This window comes from Cottoperca gobio, chromosome 8, assembly GCF_900634415.1.
Source record: "Cottoperca gobio chromosome 8, fCotGob3.1, whole genome shotgun sequence".
Lineage (NCBI taxonomy): Eukaryota > Metazoa > Chordata > Actinopteri > Perciformes > Bovichtidae > Cottoperca > Cottoperca gobio.
Window position 1 is genome coordinate 20,269,474 of NC_041362.1, and position 22,259 is coordinate 20,291,732.

The following is a 22,259-nucleotide window of genomic DNA, read 5'->3' on the forward strand; positions in this document are numbered from 1 at the left end:
GTTTGACAAGTAACGTGATTTTGTTTGTGTGGTTTAAAACAGCTTTCCTGTTGCTCCCACAGTACGGCCAGAGAGCCGTGTGTTGTCAGCGCCTCACAACGCTGCTGGCAACACATAAACCATTTATGCTCTTTACCCGCATGCCAACCATAGTCATCATACATATTATATGACATTCGCTGCATTCACATATTCATTACTGCTGTTTGTATATAATACATGAGGAGAAAGCACCCAGCCTCAGTTTAATTGTGGTGTGCCACTGCTGGGTTAGTATGAAATTAAACCATTACTCACCAGCCTGGAATCTATTCTCAACATAATCCTCACAGAAAAGCACAACATTATTCTTAAAAGAAGCCAAAGATTTAGAGTCTAAAAATGACTGAATGATTTTCACTCTTCTGCGTCACTTAAGAACAACAACGCACACTAACCTTTCTTACTTTTTTACATGACACTTGTGAGCTGTCTGTACAAACTTTTACTTTTTTCAACCTGATGAATGTTATAATGGACCATTTTTATCAGGACAGTGACCTGAGGCAGCTGTTAGAGGTTAGAAGTTTTCCTTCTGCAAGGAACAGAATATTCATTTCATCTGTAAGCTGATTTTAGTTGCATACTGTAGTAAATATATTCAGATTTGGCCATTATAAAGGCCGAGTCACACCAGCATCTAACATTTTGCAGCAAAATGTATTCTTTCCACTGGATTTGCTGGGATTGATGTATGAATCCATGCAAAATTAAACCTTAATAATAATAATAAATAATAATAATGTAATATGAATAATTTTAACCTGCACATTTGTATATACATTTACCAATACCAAGCCATCTGGACATTTTCAAATGTTTGAGGGATCAGAGGCCTTGTGGATTTGTTCTGTGCCATAAGAGAAAAGAAAAAAGAAAAATTAAACTGATGATGTGGACAAGTTCTCTCATACTGCAGTAAATATCTACTGGTACAGTCTAATGTAAGAACACATCTGTTTGAGGGGTTATGCGTAAGGACCAATGGGGAACAAGAAGCCCTAAAAACTTCTAAAAACTAAAATGTTAATAATTATACAGTATTCACAGCAAACGGCTTCAGTAAAATGTCATTATGACTATGGTTTTGTTTTTTACATTCAATTCTAAAGCATAGCATGAGCTGAAGTTACAGTAGAGAGGCAGCTGTTGCTACAGATGAGCAGCACATAAGTTAATATGTCAAAGATTTCTAAATCTTTTAACAAAACTGCATTAGATTGGGGTTGTTACACAGCAGGTGGACTTCGGCAATTGTATGTCTGAGCTCCCCGCAATAGATTGAGGAAAACAAATCAAACATACTCCAAGTGATTGAGGACGAACAGGTTAAAGCTGTTTGATATGTGTGGTCTTCGAAAACCAAACCAGCGTGGGGCAAATCTTCAAAGCCTTTTTCTGTTTTCTGCCAAGCAGAAGATGGAATTAAACGTATGGAGAGAGAGGCAAGCCTGAGGGACCGGAGGGTCGATAGAGAGAAGTGCTCTGTACTAGCACCTTGAACAATGTGCTTTGGCAGTACTGTTATTTAATATGGTCATGCTTCTTTGAATCTTTTGAGAAGAGGGAATGAAGAAGAGAATTATGAAGAAGTAGAAAAGCCAGGGGGATAAAATGTGACACTAATGAACAAAATTAGATGCAGGGATAGCGAAATAAGGAACTACAGGAAAATGGAAAGATGAGAAAAGAAGACGAGTGCTAGAAAAAGGACGAAGAGAGAAAAGCCAAGAGATCAGTGATGGCATTAATAATGGCAAAGATGAAACTGAAGAAAAGGAGAGCTGTGATGGCTGAGTGATTGTAATGAGGACCTCGGAGCTGCTGAGGAGAAATGAAGGAACATTTAATGTTTGTCTTTTGTAAATGCTCTTTGAAATGCTATTCATACGGGACGACGCAGCTTTTAGCTCCATCACAACCTTCGTCATGAACATCTTACTGGGACATTGTAGATTTTACTGGAATAAATTATGAACCGAGTACGTTGCGTAACAGTAAAAATAAAACAACATGATCCACCAAAGCAGAACATTTAAATAATGTACACAAAGGACTTAAGAGCCTGATCTTTTGTGTTTCTTGTATGAACATTATGGTTCACATATTTCAAGGTTGCAACACTCTCTCTTGGGTTTGAGAAGTTCACATTTATGCAACTGCAGCCAAGCATCACTTAGTCGTCATCCTACAAGCCTTTTCTCTTGTAATGTAAAAAGTGAAACATACAGTTTGAAAATATGAACATCAATCAAAACCATGTCTTATTTATCTGTGTATAGAAGCTAAGCAGGCAAAGAGGGTTATGAAAGGATGAATTTAGATTATTAAAGTAATTAGCTCTACTGCCACTTGAGTATTTGTTTGTACGTTGTACTGTGTGTGTAGTATCGAGGAGGCTACAACTACATTTCAGAGTGCAATCTTGTATTGTATAATGACAGAAATAAATGAATCTGTGCAGCATACAATGTTTCTGTATTTTCATGTCTTCTACATGGACTAAGTGCATATGTAAGAACATTTCACCTGCATCTGTTTTAAAATGAGCCAGCTTGAAACATTCAAAAGTCAGCCAGAGACATTGTTTTCATGCAAACTCATGGAGCTAAAGTTAGCTAAAAATGTGCTAGCTAGCTACAGCTGATACAATCTGCTAGCAACAGATGTGAGGCAGCAAGTTGACGGCTAACAACTCATAATAAGAAGCCTGCTTTTGTCTACCTAAGTCATCAAGAACCCAAAAGTTGTTGGAAGAAGTTTGAGCAAATGGTCAATTATGCAAAGAAGCCTATAGCCTACTTATTTAGCGGGGATGCTATAGGCCTACATACAAAAGACACATCAATTGAATCATTTATTTGATATCATATACTAATTGATTCAGCATAATGCTTATATTGTATATTGCACATTGTCTACAGTCTATATTTGGTATATAATGTAAAATATTATATATATTTGACGATTAGCACCTACGTACCACAGAAAATTCCTTGTAGGTGAAAACTTACTTGGCAATAAAAAAGATTCTGATTCTGATTCTGTTATGTACAGTATGTTGTGTACAGGAGAAAGTAATAGATGACAGATATAAAAGACAGAAACAATAGAAAGACACACAAAGAGTGGGAGACTCAAGGTTAACTTGTGCTTCCCAGAGAAGTCTTTAGTGCAAAGAAAGAGACAATATGCTCGCTTCACACCTGTTTGCTTCTTTGAGGTGTTGAATTTGCAATTAGAGAAGATGCATGACTTGGGCAGTCAGTGGGAAATGAGCCGGACACAAGAATAGAAAGATGCCTCTCCTTCACAGAGCTGGTCAGGGTGTTGTGATACACTTATAGCTTAATGTAGTTGTATTGTGATATACATTATCGTTATACATGAAGCTACGGTACAGAGAACTGGGAGTACTGCTCAGGCTGGTTTTTTTATTTCTATGAAAGTCATTGGATTATTATTTTAATTCTAATATCCTAAAGAGAGGGAGCACACTAAATACTATCAGCCCAACACACCATCATATCTGACACTCGGAATTAATTGAAAGAGGAGCAGATACTGACGGAGATGGAGAATCAGGAATATGTCAGTCAAACTATTTCACATCCAGTAGAAAGTAGAATTAGCAGAACTGACTTAGAGAAAGACAGAATGATAATGAAGGAAAAGAAAACTAAAAATGAAACAAAAAAATGAAAGGAATACGACAAATATTAGACAAACTTTAATGATTGACAGAGTGAAATTGGATGGAGGCAAACTTTTAGATACAGAGAAACACATTTGATTGAGAAATGGGTTAGGACGAGGTTCAGCTCCTTAGAGAAACAGTAAGGGAAATGAAATGCTAATATTTAAAAGAGGAAAAGTGATCGTTCCCACCCGGGCCAGGCTGTAATAGTCCACTGCATAATGCATGTAACCCAATGAGCATGCAGCGAGGTCGAGGTTCTAATTTAAGTCCTCTGCTCCTCCGCTGTCGATTTCTATTAGAGACATGTTCTCTGTCTATCCCTCTGTTGACACCGTGGGCTTAATTATCACATGAGAGGATGTGAGTAGAAAGCTCTGCTTTGCTTTCTCTTTCGCAGCATTATGCTGCTGGAGGTCGGTGATTTCCAACCATTCTACCCCTCAGGGATCCCAGCTATGCACTCATGACCAAGAGACATAATGCTGCAAGGCTGAGTGTCTCTTACCAGGCTCATCCACACTTCAAAAAGATGTTTATTGCTTCTTTTTCAGCAGCGCGATGTTGTATTTGTGATGTGAAGAAATAAAATCTGATCAATTACTCTGTTAACCTAAAATGTACATACCCTATTTACAGCTAATGCTCATGGTAGTACAGTTAGACGCTTCAGATTTCTGCAGGGAATGTAAATAAGTAGTTCAAAAAAGTCACCCAATTTCAAACTTGGTATTGGAGGCACTGTGAGTAAATGTGCAGGTAGATATAGGATGTGTAAGAGAACATAGAACGTTTGATTGTAGATCAAGTTTTTTCTTTTTCCTTTTTCTTTTACGAAATTCAGAACATATCTATGATTGAGGGATTGCGTACACGAGGCTCTCAACACAAGTGGGGGGTGCACTGTGGGTAGAGGATGCGCTGTCAGCGATAACTATATGCAGCCCCACACGTGGGTTATCGAAGTTATGGATTTTTGTGTAACATAATGGAAATGAGAGTACACATGTAGAAGTTCCTTGTTTGGTTTTGGAAGCTGGGAAATTAATTCTGGAATTCTTCTTATTGATTTTGGAGTCACACTTCTAAATCTTGTATGCCAACTAATATGTTAATTTCCAAATCCAATATGGAAATCACATTTTCAATATGATGATCGACACATTAGTGTTGAAAGAGGAGTAACATATTGGAAATGTGTGCATATTTTGAATTTCAGCATGTTGATTACACAATCAATATGGAAGCTCAACATTATAATGTAGTTACACATTAAAATTTAATTATTGGTTTTGGAAGTTATCCCTGTCAAGTGTAACATAGGCCTAATGGAAATATTGAAAACTGAAAACTTTGAAATTGGCATATACATCTTCTGGAAGTCAGCATACGGATTTCGGATGTCAAAGATCAAAGTCTTTAATGTTCCAAATCTGGTAAATTAACTTTTACAATCATAATGTCAACTTCCAAAACCAATATGGCCGTTCCCAATCTAGCATGCAGCTCCACCTGTTGGTTTAGGATGTGTTCAGGTCTTTAACTTTCTGAGGTATTGTGGCTCACTAACAACGCTACACTGCTGTATGTATTCACATCCTGACAATAGCGGTCCTCGTCAGGTAAACAGGAACATTTAAACAATACGCATGTTTTAGTTTAGTAGACATGACATATCTAATATTAGAAGTGTTTTTTGGTCCAAACTGTTGCTTCAGTATTAAAGAGCAGACCAACACTGGAGCTGTAAACAGAGACGTGTGTTTGTCTGGATGCAATGTACTGCCCATGACGTAACCTGCTGTCTGTTCACTAACTGTAGAGCGCAGAACACCTTAACAATGAGTGTGCTGCTCATGAACATATTGTGGGAATCATCAATGTGATTGATTGCTTCCAGAAGAAGAGCAGTTGGCCCGTGTGACCTTCAGCCAGTGTGAGGCTATTAACATTTGTTCATTATCTCTGAAGGTTATCACTGTTCTAGTAGGCTTTCAGATCCAAAACAAATTAATCTCTTTCATCCAAATCCCTCATTAGTCAGTAAGTACCTCCATCTTTTTATTTATTTATAATTTTCTTTTATTTATATACAGTATGTATTGGATGAGTGTACCACTGCAACCATACATAGCTCTGTTGAAATTTGCAGAATTGATATAACACAGTTAAAAGTATATAGGTCAGAAGAATCTCTTGCTCCTGGTCATACATCTCATCAGTTCTTCACTCTTTTTTTCAACCCACTTAATTGATAATTTGTCTATTTATTTTTAATGGCAGCAGATGTTTTGACTCTTACAAGACGTTTGAGATTATAGATTTAATTGCTAACAGCAACTACCCAGTGCTTATAAATAAGCCAGGCTTATTTTGTGTTGAAACAAACATCCACCGGCTAATTTGACCTTGATTAGCATTATGTGGATTTCATGTTGATCCCATCTTCTATTACACTTTCTGTGTACTCGCAAGAAAAGTCAAAATTTGGAAAATACTCAATATATCAGTGTGAGCACCTTGGAACTGCTTCAATGTTGTTCTACTAATCATTTTCTTTAAAGCTGCACTACAGTAGGTAATTTCAGTGCCTCCTGCACTCTTCTGCAAACTTTTAATTAGTCACGTCCTGTGGGCTAAACTGATTTCGTGCCAGTATTGCCAGAATGTAATATGAGCAATGAGACCCAATATAGTGAACGTCCCGTCATGGCTGTTATAGTTAATGGCTGAATGTGAACGTTTGTTGGAGACAAGAACAGAGGATTGCAAGATCAGGGAATACAGGAGACGTTTTCAAAGGAGAAGAGAAGAAGGTTGGCGTAGTGTAGTGTGTCTGTGTGTGTGTGTGTGTGTGTGCGTGTCTGTGTGTGTCTGTGTGCGCGTGTGTGTGTCTGTGTGCGCGTGTGTGTTTGTGTGTGTGTGTGTTTGGTGTTTGTGCGTGCATGCTCTAAACAGCAGGGTCGCGGAACTATCAGAGAGCTCCAGAACAGGACAGCAGGGTCAACCGGGTTATCGTTTCATTTTGCAGTTGATGGAATTTATTTATTTTTGACTCCAGACCCTTATAGGAGGGGGCTGGCCCATTGTGTATATATATATATATATTATATATATTCTTATTCTTATAATAACAGTGACAAAACATATGAAAACAATGTATATGTACACACACAATAATAATAATAAATACAACAATAAACAGACAGAATCAACAATAATATTCCATATTATAATTAGTAGTGGCTTTATCAGTATTATGGTTATTAATATTCGTATATACGTATTCTATAAAAGTATCATTATTAGGATTACCATATCATAACAAAACATTATCAATGTCATTATTGATTCTCCTCCCCTTTACCTTTCTTAGTATGTGTGTATGTAGTTATGGATGTACGTACGTTGTGTTCTGTTACAGTGTTTTGGACAACGGTGGTAACAAAATGTTTTTCAAGTATTTAATCCTCTTATCAAGACAGAAGTGGACAAATATACTTGCTTTATGCACATTTCTGTATATATATTGTTGGTCATCTATAAACAACACATAACAATGACAAATATTGTCTAGGTACTGCTGTCACTGAATGTCACAGTACCAGTGAAACTCTACAAATCTCGATACCCAATTCATAACCAAATAAATGATTGAATATTTATTTAAATATTTACTTTGATTACTTTGATGTATCTTGGTCACAATTCTTATTTTGCATCAGGATTGTTCTTTTAATGTTACATTTTTTTTTACTATTGCAGATCTATTGTTGTCTTTTTGAGCTCTCAAATATTGATATCAGTATTAGCCTAAATTCAGTATGGTCAGGCCATAGTGTGGAAGCGTCCTGTTTGGTTAGTCCCTGCAGTGCGTGTGATGTATGGATGTGAGCATGGCAGGAAAAGGGAGACAGATGGGCTGCCAAAATGATTGATTCCCTGTTTGAATGACCCCACGCTGACCTCTGTCTACTTCCATCTCCTCTCCTCCTTCATCTCCTCTCTTTTCTCATTCTTTTCTTTTCTAGTGTCTCTCAACCTCCTTACTGGTTGTGTGTGGAGCTGTTCTCCCCTCCGCTCCCCTCCCTATCTCTACCTCCTCATGTATTTCAGTCAGCTGCCTCCTCCACTCTCCCGCAAACTTCTCCTCCAGTTTGTAAGTGTAAAGTAGAGGAACACCTGGCTCCTACTGATTCCTCTGGACAATTTCACCAATACTGATCATATATACAACCAGACTTCAGTCCTGCAAACCAATCTAACCATCTGAACAGCAGCTGTATTTCATTGAGCAGAATTAAATTCTCTGTCCAACAATATGCTTAGTATGGGCAAAGCATCAGCGTTCCACTTCATTGATAAAGATGCTGCTTCTGGACATTCGTGGCTTTAAGGAGAGTGCAGCCCGTATAGCCATTCACCAAAAAACACGGTCGTCCAGTCACATCCTATGTCTTGTGTCTTTGGTGTGCACAGGGCTGTAATCATAGATATACTCAGTATCTACAGAGTTGACACTGTGGTGTCATTTTAAATGTGTTTAATGTAAGATGCAAAGATCCATGTGTGTGGCTGACTAGATTACTACCTGTAACATTACATTACATTTGAGCATTACTTCTAAAGGCAAGTAGCTAACTACATCCTTTCGTGAGGTAACATTAGGAAATATACCTGTTCAGGGCTGTGGGAGCAAAGCTATGTCAGAGTTTAGAGTTAGCAGCTGTGTCCTTCTCTTTATTTGCTTACTAGTGTACTAAACTAAAGTCACACTCGCCAAACTGATCATTTAATCCACTTCCTCAAATCATTTTTCCTTGTAAAAGTGAAGCAAAATGTTTGAAAAATGCAAAAATGAAAGCATGAATCTAACCACTGTGTTGTCTTATACGATATAAGCATCGCAACGGTCCATGGTTTGTGTCGTAACAAAGAACATTTTAATTACATTTATTATTTGAATACTGCCCTGCAATAAATAAGCAATACTGCTCCCATATTTCCACGTCTTCTAAAGGGATCATGGACTGGTGAGGACGTTCCCCTCGTGTCTGGGACATCCAGCCTCAGTCTCACCTCAGTTCTCCTTTTAAACTGAATTAGCTGAAAACATTAACTTCTAGACTTTTCAACCAACTAGTGGAGTTTTAGCGTTAGCGTTAGCATCATCTTGAACTAGCTACAGCTGGTACAATCCCCTGGTTACGGAAGTATAAGTCCGATTTATTTTTCCCATAGACAGTGTCAAATGACTCTTCTACGACTTGGATGTTTACTATGAATATACATTACAGTACGTTACAACTTCAGTGGAGAAGTCAACTACGACTCCAAAGGTGCATTTAAGCAAGAAACCTCCAATCACAGAGCTTCACATCCTGTTACTGAACGCTAAAGAAGATGGTGTTGAGTAAACATTAAAATACAACTAGATACATTATTACAACAGGAGCAACCCTTTACTTCAGCCTTACGTTGAATTTATTTTACTTGTGTTGATTATGCATGAAAAACATTTGCAAAGAAAAGACGGTTAATGAGATGTTGTTAATTATCTCTTTCATCCTACTGGAAGCATATATCTGCACACTAGTTTGGAGCTTAACAAGTTGGAAATAACACTGAAGAGATCCGTGTAATTCAGCCACAAGACACTGTCTCAAATCCGATTTACCAGATTGAAGTAAACTGAACTAAACACAGATCTTACAAGCGTCTAATGATGGTGATCTCAGATCCCTACTTGCAGTTCAGCGACAACCAGGCAAAGCTGAATGTGCCACAGAGAAAGCTGTTTCAGAACCACATTAATGTTGCTTTTGCACATTTCAGTCAAGAATCTACTTCAAGATGGACAGTTAGTCAAGATGAGTGACACATGTTGGGTAACGAACTGTCTTCGCAAGAAAAACGTTTTATAATTTTGCCTTTATTTGATAGCAACAGTCGAGAAAATGTAGAGAGAGTGAGAGAGAAGTTTAAAAGGCAATGACAAATAATGTTGTGCAGACAATTGGGCATCTAGTCATAAAAAGGCTCACATAGGTCTGTGTGAGAGGCAAGCAACCAATTTGTTCCATTTGTTTATTTGGAGGGCCTGTTGTGCTCAGCTGAGGCGGAGGAGGACGGAGCTAACACATAGATGTATAAATATAGCTGATACATTGTGGCAGAATCAACCCTGATGACAATGTATCCCAGTGCCCAACAGTGGGACTGCAACAGAAAATAGAAAGCATTATCCATACAACTGTTGATGGGACACAAAGGTCAATTATTTGTAAATTGTTCTCACAACCTAGAAAAGTGTTAAACGTTTAGTGTGAAGTTTATCAGACAAGCTGTCTGTGCCAAACATAAGGAAGCCTCTTTTATTTAGCTGTCTACCTGTGAAATAGATTAACCGATAGGAAGGCAGAGCAAGGTTCACAATAGTTTGGTTTTACGTGAATTTACTACATTTCATTTTAAAAAATGAGATCTTGTTTTGAAGTGCCGGGCATGGCAGCGTGAGGCACTCCCCGAGCGTAAAGTACAAATCAGATCAAGTGAATGATGCAAATGTAACACGATCTCTAATTACAAACGCAGAGAAGTGTAATTTGTCTCTCGGCCAGTCTCTGTATGTTGTTATTTAATGCAACATCAAAATTAAATTAAATTCAAGAAAGAAGTCTCTTAAATTGTCTTTGGGTTAGTTAATTAGAGATTGTCGCCGCGGATCAATTACTGTGTGTGTGTGCATGCCTCTCTGTGTGAATGTGTGCGTGCGCCTCAGTGTACTGGAGTCAGTCCATGAGATAGGATATGACTAATGAACTGTCACTTTCACAACACACACACACCACACACACACACACACACACACACACACACACACACACACACACACACACACACACACACACGTGTACTGTTCAATCTATTAGTAAAATGTCAGCATGCTGCAGAGCATTCAAAGTCAAGTGAAGATAGTCATTTGTCATATTTGCAGGTCTGATCACACCTTTCTGTAGCAGCTCTTTGATGCAAATGTGGAGGTCACTCTGTCACTGCATCGGATGTAAATGATGTTGATGGCCTTTTTCAGAGCAGCATGGTCCACAGGTTGTCATATAGACTTCAGGGTGATATTGTTGCTGATTGGCTATTAGTGACCTTCCACCATTGAAAAGAGATCTGCTTGTGCAGAATGACTGATAGCACCCTACAAACAGTAAATGTTGAAGAGACTCTGTCACGACAAGCTGCCAGTATACTCCGTTAGAACTGCTCCCCACCTCCACACATTTCCTAAGTCGGATTGGGGGAAACAGTGTCTGACGATTTAAGTAATTACGTTGTGGTTGATTAGCAAATTGTTTTTGTTACACAATAATTTGTGTCCCTTTGTGTGCGTACAAGTGAGTGTGACTCTATGAATGCCCTCCAGGAGAGACTCTCTGTTTAAAGGATATGGAGATACCACGACAGAGTGTGGCTGTTCAGATCCCCATTTTGGCCTTCAGGACATGGTCGGACAACACGTCGTACTAACTAGTTATTTTCTAGTCTAACGCAGACCTCACAAACATTACCTTTTTGTTATTCAACACTGAAAATATGTTTGATTCTCACTGAGACGTTTTCTAAACTAGTTTTAGGGAATGCTTCTTAGGGAAGAGTGCTCGTGCTACATCTGATTTTAAAAGCCTGCTATAAACTGGTTTAAAGTAATTACCTATTAATATTCGATTCAACTCAGGGCTCAACATCTACATGTATTAAAGGCACTTGTACTTCAGAATATTTTTAAATAATGCACAGTTAAAGTTCCCCTATCCCGACATAAAAGTCCCTCCAGTCAAAGAGTTCTTCAGCGTGCAGAACAATGTATGTGCAGAGTTTGTTTTCACAATCATCCAGTCCGGTCCAGTCTACAATTTACACAAATATTTGCATATTCATAGTCGAGATTGTTGAGAAGTAGAACTAGGTAATTTAATTTACCTTTGGCGGGAAAAATACATGAGACACTAATCATTTTGTTATGTTTAAAAAAATCTTGAAGTTATGATTATTTCCCTACAAGATATAATTTATGTGTTCGAAATAACTAATTTTTACATTTTTACTCAAAATGTCCCATTGCATGCTGCAATAATGCTGAAGATGATGAAGATGAGGATTCTTGTCTTAGATAAGAGCCATACAGTCAGTCTCCAATGACAAAACTCTACCCTTCACATGGAAATATTGAAATATTGCTCAACATGGTTCCCCCCCCTGACACACAGCCAGCCTATACTGTAAGTATCATATTTGCACTTACCGAGACACCAAATATACGAGCTCTTCAGCTCTCAGTGTGTGCGGTATTTCATTTGTGTGTGCCTGTGCGTCTCTGTGAATGTGTGAAAACAGTGAGGATTTCTGTAAAAATGTACAGTATGTAGATCCCTGTGAATTTCCAAGCAACAAAGAAATCTGTCACTGACAGCGGGAACCAAAACAGCTAGAGCACAAGAAAGGCCGGCCTGGATAACTGGATAACACACAGGTGCATGTGACACCACACACACACACACACACACACACACACACACACACACACACACACACACACACACACACACACACACACACACACACATACACACACACACACACACACACACAGTCAGAGCTGTCCAATTTAGTTTTGGACTCTATAACCTGCACATACACCGACAAGCAATCTACGGTCGCACAAAAGCATGCGCTCGCATTTGCCCTCCATCTTTGGAATCATTTTCTCACACACAACAATCTCACCGTACACATGCTTTCCACCCATCTCTGTCTGTCTCTCTCTCCTCTCAGCATACCCCAAACACACACACACACACACACCCTCGCCAGGACAGATGGCCATGCTATGTGCTCTCGCTCAGCAGATGCACAAGAGCATTAATCATGAAAAAAAAAGACTCAGAGGGTTTAACTCTTACTACAGTTGTGCTGCTTCCTGTAAAGATCACGGATTAACTTATCTTTTGAAGAACATCGACAGTCTGACCTTTCTTAAATAGTGCAGATGCAGACATGATAGTAAGACTGAAAGGAATTAGCTATTTGAAGGTTTTAAAAACAAGAAATTATGTGATATATGAGACAAAAGTCAAGAGTTGGGTAGGAGAAAAGCAGATCACAAAGCAAAATATTGTCTGATTTATAGCAGCATGTTATAAAATATTACGTCTTTATATTTAGATGACATATAGCATTAATGATGGCAAATCACATTCACAACCCCGTTGATCTTTGTAGCTCAGCGGGTTCACTCTGGCAGAGTTAACAATATTCCTCTCACCAGGGGCAGCAGCAGTCAAATGTTTGCACACATGTTAATGAGAGACTCTTTGGATAAAAATGGAATGATTAGCTCGACTTTGGCCAGTAGCCGTAACAGTTGGCACTCAGTCAGTTCATTGTGATAAAGCGCTGCAGCTTAGAAATTCTCTGCAGGAGGGGTAAACGAAAGGAAAGCTACACAAACAAATTTGATCCTATGATATGTATTGCCATAATATTTGGTACAGACATACGTGGTGGCCAGAGCAGGAATCCTAATGACTTTTGTGATTTCCCCACTAACAATTCAGATTCTTATTTTTTTCTAATACTTCAAAATGCCTAAACTCATATCATCATTGCATCAGCTAATTGTTTATCTGCTAGCGCATTAGCGCATGTTAGCATGCTGACACACAAAAGCAAGATAATCATGGTAAACATTATACCTGCTTAACGTCAGCATGCTAGAAAAGCTCAAATTAGCATTTAGCTCAAAAACTCTGCAGTGCAAATCTTACAGAGCTGGTAGCATAGCGGTAGACTCAAAGTCTTGTTTCAGCATGCACAAGTGGTTCATGTTTATAGCAGTAACTACAAGTCAGTGTTGAGAAATCCTCGGTAACCAGTAAATATGTATCCCCTAAACTCTTGACAACGCATTGAGATGGTGAATGTTGAATCTGCTGTAGTTTTTTCATAAAATTGGCCAAGTTAGGTTTAAAACTGAGGCTGCCAAGAGGAGCGATATCTTGAATTTTAAGGCCACAAAGAGGCATCTGGTGCACATAACAACACTGAACACACACTCACTGTTTTCTTGCAGTCTTGGGTGATGTCATTTCGCCTCACCTGTCTGATTTCCTTCATTTGGCTGCTGTTTCTCTCATTCTTTTAATGGTCCTGTCCAATTGCGCCGACTATTGCCACAGCCACCTCCTACACACTGGAATAATCTGGGCTACTTCAGGTTGTTCAGCTAACATTCTAGTGCTTCATTCAGAGCTGGTATATGTGGGACTCCTGGCTGGGAAATTTACTATTGATGTTTTATTTTTGTAGGTATTTCCTACATTCCCTGTGTTTCTCTGTCATTCTTTTTTCTATAATTTTTTTCAGTTCTGCATCTGCCTGTGTTCTGTCTGCGATTAAGTTTTACCTACCAGTCCTATTAGATTCCTGGATATTATATATTATTTTATTTATTATTTTAGATTCCTGGATATATTATACTTGAAATTGACTTTCAAATTGGGCGTGTCTGGGCCTAGCCTTTTTATTCTTGTATTTCCAATAAACTCCCAACCCCACCAATCAGTAATTAAGATAGCTCTATCAAGCCCTAGTTATCGTTTCTAATGTAAGCTCCTTGACATGTGTCATCACGGGTTGAGAAGCATCAAGTTGGCGGGCTACATTACTGTACATTTCATAATGTTGACGCATCTTATCAGGAAAGCAGCAATTTTACCACATTGCTCCCAGGGTTGGCGCGTTACTGCTGCTGTCATATATGAGGCTTTATTTGGGTGCTATGAGCATCAAATGACGCAACATGGAAGATTTGCATTTTACTTGTAATCTTGTATAGACGTCAGTAGGTCCAGCATCAAATAAAATCTGATCCTACATTTCCCATAATGCAACTCGATAGCTTCTTTCATTAGACCCTTTCTGCCTGGTGGTGTATGCCCATGTCTTTCAAACGCCATGGATTGTAACAACATGGATTGTAGATTTGGTGCATGGCTGGATTAAGGCCCCTCAGAGCACGACTGTGAACACACCACTCTGCCTGAAGCCATTTTGGACATTCCAGGGGATATAACACCTAATTTTATGAAAGGATCATAAGTCTTAAAAATGAAATAGAAAGCTGTTGCTAATGCTAACTGCTACATATTCACAGGTCAGTGGTTGCAGGGGAGAGTAACTAGAGTATATTTACTCAAGTACTGTACTCAAGCACAATGATTTGAGCTGCCTCAAATTTTAGCTAAATGTTTACTTAAAGGTAATGTGTAAGATATGCCAGAATTTTATTTTAAAACATTAAAACAATGAACTAACATCATCAACAGAAGTGAAGAGGTAACAGTGTTGACGTTATGTCAAAGACGTCTCTGTGTTGTGTTGCAGAGATATCTACTGAAGTTAGCATGCTAACAGCTAGCTGCGCTCCGTCCAGTGTGTAATACCACTTGTTCCTCTAGAGGTGATAGTGAGTCAGTGTAGCTGCAGTCTGCCTCAGTACAGAGGGAGAAGAAGAACAGCTGCCATAAGCCTAGTCAAAAATGCATCCCATAAAATAAAATACATCCTACAGGCTGATGCCACACATGAAGATTATTGTTGCCTTGTTGTTAGTAAGTATTAGGCTTGGGTTTTTTTTTTTTTTTTTTTTTTTTTTTTTTAGAACTGATGATGTTAATTTAGATTGTATGGACCCTGTAGTAGAGGTAGAATTATGCAGCCAATTTCTTTTTAGAGCATGTGGCTATGCAAGTATTTCCATAATATGCCCCTTCATACTTCAAAACAACAAACAGTGTATTAAGTACAATTTGCTAGAAATTAGTTCCACTTCTACCAACTCTCTATCGGACACACACATACATATATACATATATACATACACACACATACACACACACATACATGCACACATACACACGTACATACATCATACATACATACACACATACACACACACAGACACACATACATATACACACATACATACATACATACATACATACATACATACATACATACATACATACATACATACATACATACTACATACATACATACATACATACATACATATACATACACACATTGACATACACACACATACATACATACACACACATGCATACATACATACATATACATACACACATATACATACATACACACATATACATACACACACATACATATACACACATACATACATACATACATATACACATATACATACACACACATACATATACACACACATACATACACACACATGCATACATACATATACATACACACATATACATACATACACACATATACATATACACACACATACATACACACAAACCTACACACACATTTATATGCAGGTTTGTTTAATGTTTTACAAGAGTGATTAGTGCCAACCTCTACTATCAAAGAATTTCTGAAATCTTTCAACCTTCACTAGCTATTGATATAGTAATTTTGTTTATGGTTATTATTTGAATTATCTATATTACTATACTCAGAGTTCCTTATTCATAGTCTAGTATATTTCATAAGACTACATTAACTGGCTATCATTTTACTTTAATACAAAGTTGGTGCCCGATTGAGGTGATTTAATGTAAATTAAGTCATACTAATTTATATAATTAATAATTATTTTGAATATAATTATTTATAATTATTTTTAATAGTTAGTCATTCCTTATGATAGCCATTTGTATGCCCTTTGAGCTACACCACCTACATAATTGTAGTGCCCCATTATGATCAAGCCTTATTTATGATTTTCTGAATAGTTTTATTGATGTTAATTATCATTAATATTTTGTAATAACCAGACATACCGAACCCCAACTATTTATTCAATGGTAACCTAAAAAGTATGCATTTACCTCATCAATCATGACACATGGCCCATAAATTATAGTACATTACCACTTTCAATAGCTTTGGTCTTCGATTATGACGGTGGTATTGCTTGGTATCAGATCGTAACCTAATTTCGAGGTATTGGCCACCTGTAGTTTCCTGCCCTGTTGGACATATTAACTGTGACATCTCCGTGTTCCAAGAACTCTGAAACTGATAGATGTAATGGCTGGAGCTCCAAAAATAAACCCAAAAAAAAGGGAAAAAAAAGAAAACTGTAGTTTTTGCTTTAAGCCAATTGGTAAACCTTTTCATTTAATACACCTGCTATTTGTACTTTGGTGTTAAGAAGAAGAATTACTTCATGTACCTTGCCATAGTTTCAATCACACATATACACACAACAAAATACATTTTTCTATTTCAAATCTATTTGACCAAACGAAAGGCATTGCATTTGCACGCATCAAAAACTCTAGGCAAATGTATTTCAAATGAGCTCTGGCACAGTGTTTCAGTAATCCACATATTTCATTAGCCCGGGCGACCTACATTCCCCAGTGGTTTGGATTAGCAGAGCATGTACTTCAGCTGCCCCTCATATGATCTCGCACCTCGTCTGAATCACACTGAGCCACGACTAGTGATTGACACTGTTCTTGCGGGCAGTAAATGGAGCTCTTCTCAGCCATCATCACATTGAGAAGGTCTCAGGGGTAAAAGGACCCGAACTTTTAAGGTTTGGTATTAACATTAGTTTAACGCTTGTGTTGTGAGTCAGATTTCAATTTCTGTGGCCCCATTATGTCCTGAGTTTACAGTAAATAATTGACAATTGCAAATCAAAATGATACACCTGGCAATAAAAAAATACACAAACTGCTACATTTTATCCAAAGGGTATGTACAATACCTCTAGTCTTTAAACTAACAGGGGCTTGAAAGCTTGGGATTAAATGTCCCTGCTCTTTTTTCCTCAGATAAGAGGCTAGCTAAAATGTAAGAGCTAAGTGGATGAGTGGCCTGGCTTTCTCATTTAAGAGATGAAGTGGATGCTTTCCATTACAGTTGGTACTATTAGGAGTGTAATCATCCCTCTCTATACCTACCCTCCCCTACAATCGTTGAATACTTAGGAGGGTAACACATTATGCAACAAACAAGTTTGACACACATAAAATACACTGAAATTTGTGTGAGCTCACTTCCTTACTCCGCATAAACATAAAATGAATCATCATTATGAGTAAAGCTCTGTCGAAACACTTGTGTAATGTGGCCAAGTCTGCGAAAATATGCCTGATGACTATCACTATGACATCATCAGGTTGGTCTTATAACAGAAGGCTTGTGTCGCAAACTAGGGGAGCGGAGTTAGCAAGATGTGGCTATTAAGCAGGCAATAAATGTTTGATAAAAGATGCATTCACGTGACGCGTAGGATGCAGAGTTTTTGGAGTTTGACCCATATTAGGAACAAGTCAGGATTTATCAGCCTCTGCTGCTTTGATTTTCAACATTCTTTTGTGTCTCCACAGCTTGGTGCATTACTGAATTAATGGAGAACCTCTTTTAGAAACAATTGGTAAGATGAAAAATGTAGTCGGTAAAATGACATATCGTAATGAGCTGGATCAATATTGAAATATATCAATACATTCAGTCTCTATTGGATTACTGGGTTGCAAAATGGCATGCAATTAATGAAAAAATTAATGCTGTTTGGCATAAAAAAATGCAGCAAACACCAATGAATAATCATACTCCATCCTGAGTCAGCAATAACAAACAATATTGTACCTTTAAGGAAATATTAATAGCAAAGCACCTTATTGTTCCTCACCAAGATCAAAACAACCTGCCATGAGGAAATGTTGATCATATTTTCTTCTTAATTAAAGGCTGTAGATGTAAAACATGATGGATTCTTTATCGTTTAGGCAGAAAAGGTATTGTAAAATTACATATTTAGATTTTTTAACTAGTTGGAAAATCCCACCCCATTTGATTTCACACTGTTTATTATATATATTGTGATGTTACACACTGTATTGAGACCCTGGGATCAAAAGGTTCTTTCTGGCTTTTTGAAGCAGTGGCTGTTTTGTGATGGTTAATTTAGATTTTTATGCATTAATGATCCTAAAATCTGAAATAAAAACATATTTTTTTGACTTGATTCTATAAAGTTCTACCAATAAAACACAAATCAGTGCTTGGAATTTAAAAAGGGAAATAATAAAATTTGACCTCTTTACCAAGTCACCTCACTACTTTGTTAGGGAAGTTAAAGGAGCTGCTCAGCTAGCTTCCTACTGTCCATTTAATATGTCATGCTACTGTTTGTTAGCAAGATTTACTGTTAGTATAAGTAACTGAACTTATTACTGGTAGCCTACTGTTTGTTAGCAATAATAATGTTAGTAGGCCGATAAGTAACTGAAGTTATGACTGCTACTGTTTGTTAGCTAAAATGAATCTGATTAGTAACTGAAGTTACTGCGACTGCTTTTGAGATGACAGCAATTTTGGTCAAAATTCTAACATGTTTGGATGTGACACAAGTTCAGGTTACTAGCTAGCTTGCTGCTGCCATGCTCTTACTGCGTTTATACCTGCAGCAGACACATAGTGATTACAGTGACTACTGTATATTCACAATGATGAACTAAGCTTGGTCAGGGTAGTAGGAGTAGAAGTAGGAGTAGACGAATAGCAGGAAGAGGACAACAGCAGAAAAAAATACTTAGCTAATAAGCCTAGAATAGAGAAATATTTCTTGAATTAAATTGTTTTAAATTTGCTTTGTAAAACTTCCGTTCAAATCTGTCAGTAAAAATCATATATAGGCCCTATAGCGCCTACATGTGGGAATATTTTTAACTTTCTCTCTAAAAAAGACCAATTACTTTCTCCGGTGCCTTGGCAGACAAAAGCCTATAATTCCAAGCAGAAAATGAGTTTTCAGCATCAGAAGGTTCAACCCAAATTATGGTAAGATTTTGATTGGATATTAAAGTATATAAAGGACACGTGTTATGTAATGACAGTATATCAGTTTTGCTATCTAGGATGTGTAAACTTTGAACCTCAACACATCGAAACCACTCACACAGAACCTTAGGCCACGACATGTCCATACAACTATGCTTGTGATTAGGGCTTGTAGGTGACTTTTTCAGCTGTGGCCAGTTCTCCCATCTTTGAGCTGGAAATACCTCAGCGTGACCTCACTTCGTCTTGATTTGGCAACTACCTACAATACACTACTAAACACCAAAATGAGTCCAGGGTGCAATGTGCTACATCACCAAAAGGTGTTTCAGGGTTCTTTAGAGAGGATTTTCTCTGTAAAGATTAACTGTGATTGCTGTGTAAAGGGCTAAAATTGTAATGCCTCCTGAGCCTAGTGAGTCAAATGCAGCTGGGAATTTTAAAGCCTTCAGATATGGATGAAAAGCTGAAAAGTCTCTGTCATACAGAAGTTTCTCTGCGTTTTGATTTAGAAAATGTGTCCTGTTCTGATCTCACCAGTGATAAATTAAAGCCTAGAGCTGTCAGAGGAGGACAGTCCTGCTTGTATCAGAATGCTGAATTAGTTTTGTCTCAAAACTTCAGCCTAAAATTCATAGGTCAGTGTAAACATCGAGAATTGAACCCTTGGAGATTTAGAAACACATTTCATCAAAAGACAGACGTCAGGTCATCTAAACACGTGGCGGCCCTTACCTTGCGTCCTCCTGTGTTGAGCCTCAGAGGGGTCAGGTAGGGGTCAAAGATCATGTGACTGGTCTCAATGTCGATGGGCGACTGCCTCTTTCCTATGGAGCACAGGTTCCAGGCTGAGTGCACCAGACCCCAGAAGGATGGGACTGGTGGTGGATGGGATGAGGAGAAGGCGAGGAAGAAAAAGAAAGAAAAAGAAAGAGTAGCAGTAATTTGTGTGTGTGATCTAGTGCTCCACAAGTTCAAACCATAAAAACAGGGAGAAAGAGAGCTTCATCATGGTGAGACAGGAGAAATGGGGAGTTTAGGGAGATTTTAAATTTAAATATGGCTTCAGTAAAATCTGACGAAAAAAATAGCTTTCATTAAAATCTCCAGGTTATTATCTGCAAGTACAACTAAGGTAAAGAGACTGACTTTATTAAAGTCTATCTAACAGTTCTCCCACTTTTTATTGCTTATAATCTACAGCAGTGGCTCCCAACCTTTTTGATTTGTGTGTCTTTTAAGTGAAGAAATGTCTACTCGTGAGCCTCACCACAGGTTGTGACTGAGGTCATAGGTCAGGGATTTGTCTCATTTGAATGGAGCTGATCGTGTCCAGTATTTCACAAGAATAAAGCAAGAAATTAGGAAGAAAAAGGAACAGATGTTTTTCTTCATCCTCTCAATTATCCATCTAGAGTTTTCTTGGTACCCCATGGGAGTGTCATACCCAGTCTGAATGCATTTCCTGACACTGAAATTCCAGTTCAAATGTTCTTCATTACCAAGCAGGGTAAATTCACAAGTGTACTCCAGCAATTTAACTACTACAAAACTGTCTGAGTCAACATTGCAACAATGTTAAAAAAAAAAATGGAAGTATAAAAATGTATGTGGCAGGACCCAAAATATCATCCATGCATAGTTTTCCTTGCCACCTGCATTACCCATAATACTATTTTTCCACTGACAAGTTCAGTTAGCAATTTGGGTGTATTTTGCTAGTAGTGGCTAATGTAGCCTCAAGCAGAGATGAGCAAGGGGCTACAGAGGGCTTGTAAGCTTCTTTCGAAATACTGAGACACAATAAACCGACATCAAATAACAAGTGGCGATGAAGACCGACTGCTGCGTTGCCTCATGTTGGCTGACAGATTGCAAAGACTACAGCCAACAGCCAACTAGCACGTACATTCTGCACCTGCGTGAGAGGAAATAACTCTCCATGCCAGCAGATGGCGGTAGAACTAGAAGACCTAGGGCTGCTGATCTACAAGTCGTTGTTACGATACATATATGAAACACAGAAGCGCTTGCCGACCCTTTTCACACCACTCTTCCTGACCACTTAGCTTCGTTCCATATGGCCGTTCACTCAGTGCACGTCACAGAAGTCTTCCACAAGCTGCAAGCTTCATAGCTGTGAGTACTAACAATATCCATGTTCGTTGTTTACGTTAGTGATAGGTTTACGGGAGGCCTGAAGGGACAGGCTGTAAGTGTCGCCAACTTGCCGACTTTCTCACTAGATTTAGCAACATTTGGAGCTGGGGCTGTTAGCTACTTTAATTGGAAAAGAGTTGGCAATATTAGGCTGTTTATTTTTATCGGTTGGATAATTTAAAAAATCTAGTTTACTCTTGCTGGATTCTCCAATGTTACCTAACCAAGCTTTAACATAAGACATTAATGCAAATCTCCGAGCGCATATTTTTGCCGATAACGATCAGCAGTAGAACTTTATTTCACACTCTGAGGACTGTCTAATTAATCCGAGGTTCACGTGCGTGCTGAATCATACAGATTAACTACGTCCCATTACACCACTAGTTCTGATAATACATGGTTCTACATGTTCTAACATGTGCATCTATAAGCTGGAAAC

At 38.1% G+C, this 22,259-nt stretch overlaps 1 protein-coding gene across 1 annotated transcript in view; it reads right to left on the reverse strand.

Moving 5' to 3' along the window:
• Window positions 1-22,259, reverse strand: part of LOC115012659 (carbonic anhydrase-related protein 10-like) — a 77,606-nt gene that overhangs the window by 18,300 nt on the left and 37,047 nt on the right. Inside the window, exon 3 of the mRNA XM_029438379.1 lies at window positions 20,393-20,535. Within this exon, the coding sequence (XP_029294239.1) occupies window positions 20,393-20,535 (143 nt within the window). The remainder of the gene's footprint in view (window positions 1-20,392; window positions 20,536-22,259) is intronic.